Source organism: Ovis canadensis, chromosome 5 (assembly GCF_042477335.2).
Source record: "Ovis canadensis isolate MfBH-ARS-UI-01 breed Bighorn chromosome 5, ARS-UI_OviCan_v2, whole genome shotgun sequence".
Taxonomy (NCBI): Eukaryota; Metazoa; Chordata; class Mammalia; order Artiodactyla; family Bovidae; genus Ovis; species Ovis canadensis.
The window spans coordinates 54,701,935-54,712,359 of NC_091249.1; the positions used below are offsets into that span (position 1 = coordinate 54,701,935).

General features: G+C 36.1%; 1 protein-coding gene across 1 annotated transcript; it reads left to right on the forward strand.

The window, feature by feature from the left end:
• The first annotated feature begins 8,813 nt into the window (after positions 1 to 8,813).
• Positions 8,814 to 9,763, forward strand: LOC138441795 (olfactory receptor 2M4-like). Its single transcript, XM_069592859.1, is given in 2 exon segments — positions 8,814 to 9,729; positions 9,732 to 9,763. Coding segments are annotated over 2 exon segments (948 nt in total).
• Positions 9,764 to 10,425: the final 662 nt, after the last annotated feature.

Consider the following 10,425-nt stretch of genomic DNA (forward strand, 5'->3'; position numbering starts at 1 on the left):
AAAATCACTGCAGATGGTGACTGCAGCCATGAAATTAAAAGACACTTACTCCTTGGAGGAAAAGTTATGACCAACCTAGACAGCATATTCAAAAGCGGAGACATTACCTTGCCGACTAAGGTCCATCTAGTCAAGCCTATGGTTTATCCAGTAGTCATATACGGATGTGAGAGTTGAACTGTGAAGAAGGCTGAGTGCTGAAGAATTAATGCATTTGAACTGTGGTGTTGGAGAAGACTCTTGAGGTTCCCTTGGACTGCAAGGAGATCCAACCAGTCCATTCTGAAGGAGATCAACCCCGGGATTTCTTTGGAAGGAATGATGCTAAAGCTGAAACTCCAGTACTTTGGCCACCTCATGCAAAGAGTTGACTCATTGGAAAAGATCTGATGCTGGGAGAGATTGGGGGCAGGAGGAGAAGGGGACGACAGAGGATGAGATGGCTGGATGGCATCACAGACTCAATGGACGTGAGTCTGAGTGAACTCCGGGAGTTGGTGATGGACAGGGAGGCCTGGTGTGCTGCAATTCATGGGGTCGCAAAGAGTTGGACACGACTGAGCGACTGAACTGTACTGAATCTGATCCATAATTGGCTCCAGGTCCTGTTTTTGTTGCCCATGTGGAGCTTCTCCATCTTCAGCTGCAAATAATATAATCAATCTAATTTCAGTATTGATCATCTGGTGATGGCCATGTGTAGAATCGTATCCTGTGTTGTTGGATGAAAGTGTTTGCTATGATCAGTATGTGCTCTTGACAAAACTCTGTTAGCTTTTGCTCTGTTTCATTTTGTACTCCAAGGCCAAACTCCCCTATATGAAAAGGACATCTTTTTTTTTTTTTTTTAATGTTTGTTCTAGAAGATCTTATAGGTCTTCAGATAACTGGTCAACTTCAATTTCTTTCGCTTTAGTAATTGGGACATAGATTTGGATTAATGTTATACTGAATGTTTTGCCTTGGAAATGAACCAAGATCATGCTGTCTTTTTTGAGATTGCACCCAAGTACTGCATTTCAGACTCTTTTGTTGACTATGTGGGCTACTCCATTTCTTCTAAGGGATTCTTGCCCACAGTAGTAGATATACTGTTCATCTCTACTAAATTTGTCCATTCCTGTCCATTTTAGCTCACTGATTCTTAATATGTTGATGTTCACTCTTGACATCTCCTGCTAGACCATGTCCAACTTATCTTGATTTATGGTCCTAACATTCCCGGTTCCTATGCAATATTGTTCTTTACACCATCAAACTTTACTTTCACCACTAGACACATCCACCACTGAGCATTGGTTCTGTTTTGGCCAAGTCCCTTCATTCTTTCTGGAGCTATTTCTCTGCTCTTCCCCAGTAACATATTGGACCCTTTCCCACCTAGGGGCTTATCTTCTGGTGTTTTATCTTTTTGCCTTTTCATACAGCTCATGGGGTTCTTAAGGCAAGAATACTGAAGTGGTTAGCCATTCCTTCCTCCACTAAACCAAGTTTTGTCAAAACTCTCTCTTACGACCCATTCATCTTTGGTGGTCTGTACAGTATGTCTCATAGCCTCCATATAATGCCTTGTTATGTTTTTAATATTCATGTCTGCATCTGTAGACACCCAGTACCATTTTGCATAGTTTGCTCTTTTCTTTCAGAAGCCTTTTTGTGAAATTCTTCCCTGTCAATACATAAGGCCACATGATTATTTTTCAATTTTAATAAGGTACACATTTCCATCCATGTTTGAAAATGTAACAGTTATATTAATGCTCAGACCTATATGTTTCTTTGAAAATATGCTCAAATATTACTAACATATTAATAGGAAGTATATAATATTTTTTCTAATATTAATTTTATTAATGTTTCCAAATTTATCTCCAAAATAGTTGTAAAAATTTACATTGTCCACAGGAACATATCTGAGTTTCCATTTCTCTCTATTCTTATCAAAATTAGATTTTGGTAAACTTAAAATTTGTTCAATCCATGATTTAAATATTGTTGCCAGATAAGAATAAGATGTGCCCAATTAAATTTGAATATCAAATAACTATTTCTATTATTAAAATAGGCTTGTCTCATGCAATAATTGGAGCACATATACTAAGGATATTATTTGTTGTTCTGATATACAAATTTTTTGCATCCTGCATTTTTATTTGCTCAATCTGGCTAACAGTCTTGCATCTGGATGTTAGCTGCATAAGACCTACATTTGCTCTCTCTCTCTTTTTCTCTGCTATATCATTAGAACCTAAGCATATTTTTTACTTTTGGATAAATGAAATTTTATAACATTTTAAATAATTGTACTTTTGTTATTCCACTTTATTTACTAGATAAGAAATAAAGCAGTTTATTATACTGATTTATATCTAGCAACATTATTTAATATGTGACCAAATTAGATGTAAGTTCCCCTTTCTCGGGTGCTAACCAAACCTAAACTCTCTTTGACTTTGTCAGGGAATTCTTTCCCACTCAGGTTTATGCTGCCAATAATGAAACTGAGTTTGGTGTAAGTAAGACAGGTTTTTATTTGAGGTTCACAGAATGGAGAAGGAAAGTTCATATCCAAAAAACACCTTGCGCCTGAAGGGAGTAGAGTAAGAGAATTATAAGAGTTAAAAGGCAGACAGGTAATAGGACTCTAGGAAAGGGGGAAAAAGTCTTCAGGGGCAGTTGAGGTGTGTGCAGTTTTCCATCCTACTGTGCACACAGCACAAACTGTGCAAATTCCCTCTTGGTGCAAAGATCTTAGCAAAATGAAGCAAAAGTAACTTTCAGACACTTCCAGTTTTCATCTGCATAGCTGAATTTCTGAGGTCAGATCAGAGCCAGTTTGAGGCGATTGACCACTGTTTATCTCTCAAGGCATGTATCTCTCAAAGTATAGCCACAAATCATCTTTTCCAAACATGAGGTACTTTTGAAACCTTCAAATGAATCAGGGCAAGTTTGCTTCAGATCTCAGGAGTTAGTACAGAAAAACAGAAGTAAATAAAATCAAGGAAACCATGACCTTTAACCTATTTGCCTGCCACCTTGGAGCTAACGTATTCAGTCTGATTTACTCATAGGCCTTTGTAACATACTATTGATAAAACACAGCTAGAGCATATGGTTAAAAACAGTTTCTGTGCCTGAAGCCTGGGATGAATAGGATGGGTGAAAAAATTGGCTAAAAATTCTATCATATTTAGCACGAAATGTTCACGTATTACTGAAATTTTAAAACCAAGTCAACTGATAATTTTACAATATCTAATAAAGAAAATGTAAAACTGCCTCTTTAAGTATGAGCAGTTATTTCAATTTTATCAAAAAAGAACTATTTTTTCATATGATGTGTACTCTTACAGGTTTTTAAAACTTATTTGTGTTGCAATACAAAACACAAATTTAATTTCTTTTCAGAGCCATTTGAGAGTTTGAACTATCAGTCTAAAAATTTAGCAGTTTCCTTACAGTCAAGAACATTATTCTACTTAACCAAGTAAAATTGCCCAAATCATGAAATTTGTTTTGATGCATGAGGATTAGATGGTAGTCTGCATCAATATGCATTTAAATGTTGCCACACATTTCAATAATGCATTTTATATAGCAAAATAATCAAAGTCAAATAAATAATGAAATCTCCCTTCTTTGACTTACTTCTTCAGTGTTCTTTACTTAAGAAAAGTTTATGGGCTTTTCTTTGTGATTTGTGACCTGTATGTTTTTATTTATTTTTTTAATTGTGGTAAAATATACAAAACATGAAATGAACATATTAAATATTTTAAGTGTATATTTCAGCAGCATTAAGCACATTACATCATTGTGAACTCAATTTCCATAATACTTTTCATCATATAAAATTGAAACTCTATACTCATTGAACAATAATTCACCATTTATCCCCGAGACTCTGGCAAGAAACATTCCACTTTTTGCCCTATGAATCTGATTATTCTTGGAAGCTTATAAAAGTAAAATCAGACAGTATTTACCTTTTCTGACTTGCTTATTAAATTTTGAATAATGTCCTCAAAGCTCATCCATGAAGGAACATTCTACTGATAATGGATATTTACTTGGAATTGCTTTTTAAATATTGCAAGCAATGCTTCTGTGAATATAGGTTTATAAAAACCTTTTCAAGTCTATGCTTTTAATTATTTTGAGTATATACCCTGAGGTACAGTTGTTAGGTTGCATAGTATCTTTTTTTTTTTTCATTTGCACCATATTGTTGCTCATATTTGCTGCAAAATTATACATTCACACAATGCAAAAGGTTTTCCATTTCACCAAATGCTGGCTAATATTTTTTGTTGTTGGTTTGTTTTTGTTTGTTTGTACTTTGATAATCACTTTCCTAATGGGTGTGACAATGAATCTCACTGTGGCTTTGATTTGCATTTTCCTAATGACTAGTATGTTCAGAGAAGGCAATGGCACCCCACTCCAGTACTCTTGCCTGGAAAATCCCATGGACGGAGGAGCCTGGTGGGCTGCAGTCCAAGGGGTCGCTAAGAGTCGGGCACGACTGAGCGACTTCACTTTCACTTTTCATTTTCATACATTGGAGAAGGAAATGGCAACCCACTCCAGTATTCTTGGCCTGGAGAATCCCAGTCGGGGAGCCTGATGGGCTGCCGTCCATGGGGTCGCACAGAGTCGGACACGACTGAAGTGACTTAGCAGCAGCTGCAGCAGTATGTTGGGTATCTTTTCACTGGCTTATTGGTCATTTGTATATCTTCTTTGGAGAAACATCCATTCACATTCTTTGCCCATTTTTTATCAGTTTACTGAGTTGTAGAGTTTTTAAAATACATTCTGGATATTAAGTCTGTATCAAGTATATGGTTTATAAATATTCTGTTTTATTTCATATGTAGAGTTTTCACATGATGATTGTGTCCTTTGGAGCACAGGAGTTTTAATTTTGAATGGAGTCCAATTTACTTATTTTTATTTTGTTGAATCTTTTTTGACAGACTATCAAATAATGAGTGGCCCAGTGAAACACCAGACACTGCAGCCTCTGATCCCAGGTCTCTTTCTTTCTACCAACAAGCCCACTGTGTGGCCCTCTGACATGCAATGTAACATCTGAAAGAGAGCATACCTTTGTATAATTAAAGTCAAGGGACTGAATTCTCTGTGGAGGTAAAGAATTTAAGGTCCATGATACCATATGATGACTCAGTCTTTGAAAATGTGGCTCCTTTGGACCATCTGAGTAGCTGCTGCTAAATGTTTCTAGAAGAGACAGAAAGAAAGCCTGCAATAGAACCAGAGTCAGAGAGTGATTATCACTTTCCAGTTCAGAGATTCTAGGATTTTTTAGGTGACTCACTACCTGTAAGTATAAATACAAAATGATCTTTTTTCTGAGACTCTGTTACCTTCCCTATGGACCTTAAATGCTTTCCATGAAAAAAATCAAGTAGCAAATGTGTGTGAAAAAAATCTTGACATTCAATAGATTATACAAATACAAAACTTTTCTCATCTTTATTATTAAAATTTGATGTATATTTCTATGTTTAGCATACTGTATACAGTTTTACACAATATCATGGAAGTATTATCATTTCCTTTCACATCCTGTCTCTCTTTCTCATTCATAAGAGAGAAGAGAAAACAGAGAATTGCTCTCCTTAGTAAATTATCTTTCATTTATTAGACATATTTATTGGATAAATATGATATACATATATATCTTCCAATTGTTAGAGACACACCTCAAAAGGCTTCATAAAATAATCATAAACCATACTATTTCAATATACTGCTTTGAAAGAGACTCATGCATGTTTAGTTATGAAAAATTCCCTAGACACCACATAGTACAACGTTTCAGTTTACAAATTATTGGAGAAAGTGATGTGAAACAGAAGAGAACCCCATTTCCTTGTTTATGTTCCAAATATCTCACAAAATATACCAGTTAGTAAAATTCTTGGAATTAGTGCCATCAAAGCAAAGAAAAGAAGAATTCAATGCATTTTGAGTTGTGAAACTGTACAGTATGTGAGGCTTTCCTGGTGTCTCAGATGGTAAAGAATCTGCCTGCAATGTGGGAGACCTGGGTTTTATCCCTGGGTCAAGAAGATTCCCTAAAGAAGGGAATGGCTACACACTCCAGTATTCTTGTCTAGAGATTTCTATGGACAGAAGAGCCTGGTGAGTTACAGCCCATGGGGTCCCAGGGTCAGACATGACTGAGCACATTCACTTTCACTTTTCACAGTCTGTGAAAGTCTTCCAAGATGTGGGAATATGGAATATTTTGAAGTACATGAATGGAAACCTTCAGTTTGGCAATATCATAAAGTCTAGAGAACGCTTGACTCCAGTGTAGTTGTGTATTCTTCCAGAGCCCTATGCATATCAGGGTCCATGATTTATGCTGTCTTTTCTTCTTCCATATCCATTAATATTTCAGAGTATCTAATCATCTAAGACTTTGAGCCATTAGTCTTGTTTTTCTCTTTTCCTTTATGTTATCAGCTCTTTTTTTTTAACCACTCATTTCCTCATATGCCACTAAAAGTCTTCCATACATTTAATTTTTCTCTCATTAAGTCATTTCTTTTCTTTAAAGTGTGTGTGTATGTGTGTGTTTCACCTCTCTGGGTCTTATTCTTCAATTTCCATTACAATTGGCATGAAAGAATACAGACGGATGAAAGTATGTAAGTATCTTGAATGTCAGAATTTTCCAATTTCATATTTAATTGTAACGTTGAATCCAAATTTTAAATTAAGAGACTAAAGAAAGAAGTTGGCAGTTCTTTATGTTGACTACCTTGGAAATAAGACTATATTTATTTATTTATAGAGTTATTAAAATTTTGATATATATTTTGTTGTAGAAAGTTTGGATTCTCTCAACACATAGTCGTCATTTAAATAGGTGAAAATACCTAACACACACTTGTTATACAAAGAAAGGAATTTGTGACTTAAGGAATTATTCCCCAATTGCAATATCCAGCATATCTGATTCTGTAAGGCTCTCTACTATGCTCAAATGTTTGAACACGGAATGAACTTTTTTTTTAATACTGACATATCATTTTAACTCCATTGAAATAAAGGCATGGAATTTTAGTACGCTGTTAACAGCAAAAATATCTCCGAGGATATTTCTTCTGCCCAGCTCCTCTGTCCATGGGATTTCCTAGGCAAGAATACTGGAGTGGATTGCCATTTCCTTCTCCAGGGGATCTTCCCTACCCAGGAATCAAACTTCAGTCTGCTGCATTTGAGGCAGATTCTTTACCAACTGAGCCACTAGGGAAGCCCCTTAAGTATAATTAATGAAAATTAATTTTGAATATCAATACATAAACAGGATATTTGCTAGGGAAAATTTTTGCAGCAAAAATATTCTGAAGAAATGTTCCTATCCTACATAAAATGTTGTAGAGGCATAAGCCTTATATCATTAAAAAATAGGTCATACAACAATTTTTAGGAACCTGCTATATCCCTGGAAATACACATTATTTGGTTTGACGTACACGTTCCTCAAAGAGTCAGAGACACAAATGAGGAACTGAGCACTTGTGCACAATAGTTACAATAGTCACAATTAGGCTGTGGATTTTACATAGAAAAAGCTTGATGTATCTCCATTTTTCACTAAAGTGTTAGAGAAAATAGTAGATTATTCTTTACAATTTAATAAAATTCTACAGAACATATTTGAAAAACACTGCTTGTTTAGAATTTTTTTTAATGAAATGAAAGATAAACGCTTTACACAAAGATAAACATTCACCTAGATAAACAATCTAGGGTCAGTGGATCAGTGGATATTCAATATCAAAAAGTATGATTTGAGTGAGACAAACCCTAGATTTTGTTTAAAGCTGAATTAAAAATAAGATGATGAGAAATTAAGGAAAAATAGATTAGTTTATATCAAGGAGAAATAAAAGCATAATGGGAGTTTTGATGAATTAAGAAGTCTCCAAGGCTTAGTCTGAGATGGAAAAGTTAAAATGTACATTACTAAACCCTTCTCTGAATTAGATATATAGATTTCCCTTTGAGGATAACAACATTGATCTTGACTTCCCAGGAGGCACAGTGATAAAAAATCTGCCTGCCAATGCAGGAGGTGTAAGAGATGCTGGTTCAATTGCTGCAACAGGAAGATTCCTCTAGAGTAGCAAATGGCAACAACAGGAAATGGCAACCACTCCAGTATTCTTGTCTGGAAAATTCCATGGACAGGGGAGCCTGGTGGGCTACAGTTCATGAAGTCGCAAAAAGTTGGGCAGGACTAAGTAACTTAGCACAATATTGTTCCAATGCAATGTTTCACTGGGCTGGTACCATACACAAGAAGCAGGTAAAATGGTAGAAGGAATCAAGAGAAGAGGAATTCTGTAGTTAGGAGACACAAAGTGGAGACATGTTAAGACAAAGAATACAACTGTCAATAGAGAATACTACATAATCAAGGATATTTCATAAAATTCAGCAACAGACACTTGCAATTATTTTTCTCCTAGATTCTCTATTGACTGGGTACCTTTGAGTTAGTCAATAATATACACTTTTCTTTTCTGGGAAATAGGGAAAATAGTTATTGAAGTTGTTATTTGGGAAGTCTGGATGATAAAATGACTAGAAAACAATGGACCAAATCACATAACTTATTGTGACCAAAGAGGAGGTAACTGAAGGTTGGTAAGAAGTTCTTATACGTGCATACAATACATTGAGTACATTGACCTGGTATGCATTTGAAAACTAATAAACAAGTTTCTACCCATTCTGGATCTTGCAGATAACACAAATTATCCGGGATGGTTTGGAGAAACCAGACCCTCAACTTGGACTTCATCCTGTTAGGAATCTTTGATTATAGACCCACACACATCTTCCTTTTTTCTCTGGTCTTGGGCATCTTCACAGTGGCCTTCATGGGAAACACTCTCATGGTTCTTCTTATCTACCTGGACACCCAGCTCCACATCCCTATGTATTTGCTCCTTAGCCAATTGTCCCTCATGGACCTCATGCTCATCTCTACTACTGTACCCAAGATGGCCTTCAGCTACTTGTCTGGCAGGAAATCCATCTCTCTAGCAGGCTGTGGCATCCAGATATTCTTCTATGTCTCCCTACTTGAAGCTGAATGCTTCCTGTTGGCTGTCATGGCCTATGATCGCTATGTGGCTGTATGCCACCCTCTTCGATATACCATCCTGATGAATCAGAAACGCTGTGTCTTCATGACTGTTGCTTCCTGGATCTTGGGCTCTCTTGATGGGATCATTGTGCTTGTAGCAGCCCTCTCATTCCCTTATTGCAGTTCCCTGGAAATTCATCACTTTTTCTGTGATGTTGCTGCCCTTTTACCTCTATCTTGCACAGACACCTCTGCATTTGAAAATTTGCTTTTTATCTGTTGTGTGGTGATGCTGGTCTTACCAGTCTCTGTGATTATTGGTTCCTATTCACGAGTTCTTCAAGCTGTCATCTGCATGGATTCCAAGGAAAGTCGCCGCAAGGCCTTCACCATCTGCTCCTCACACCTGTCTGTGGTTGGACTCTACTATGGAGCTGCCATGTTTATGTACATGAGACCAGCTTCTAATCACACACCAGACCAGGACAAGGTGGTATCAGCCTTTTATACCATCCTCACCCCCATGCTGAACCCTCTCATCTATAGTCTTCGAAACAAAGATGTATCTAAAGGATTTCAGAAACTGTTGAGGAAAGGAAAATTAATTTTATACAGCATCTTTGAGTGCCCACTGTGATCAATACTCCTTCCCGGAAACTTGAGTCCCTTGCATCGTCTTATTCTTCCTGGTATATTATTCTCCCACTTTTATTTCCAATTTAAAATACCTTCATTTATAGTTTATATAAACATCACAGGTAAAGAAGACAGTTTAGACAACAGCATAGGCAGCTTCACCACTGTGAATTTCTTTTATACCACTAGTTGTTAGACATGAGTACCTGATTTTAGGATACCTGTATTTTAACTCAGGTATAAGTCTGATGATTTTGCTTTATCCAAGACAAAAGGTTGGAGTCGAACCACTTAAATCTCTATTTAACAATTACTTACCTTAAATGAACTTGTCTTCATTTTAGCCCTATTTGAACCCATGTTTTGACGTTTATTCCTGACTCTTTCCTACTTAATTCCAAAGAATTTAGAAATTGATAGTTAACATTGACAATTATGTCAAATAAGTCATATGTCTAGATAACCTAACAGAGACTTACACATTTTTTTGCCTTTAAATAAAAAGTGAATATTTTAATGAGTCCACATAAAATATCTATTTGTTTAAGCTGCACAACCTTCATCTTTATTGTAATTGACTTTGTCACTCAACCTTATATTGATAACGGAAATCTATTTAAGATACTAGAAAACTAACAAACAGTTTCTAG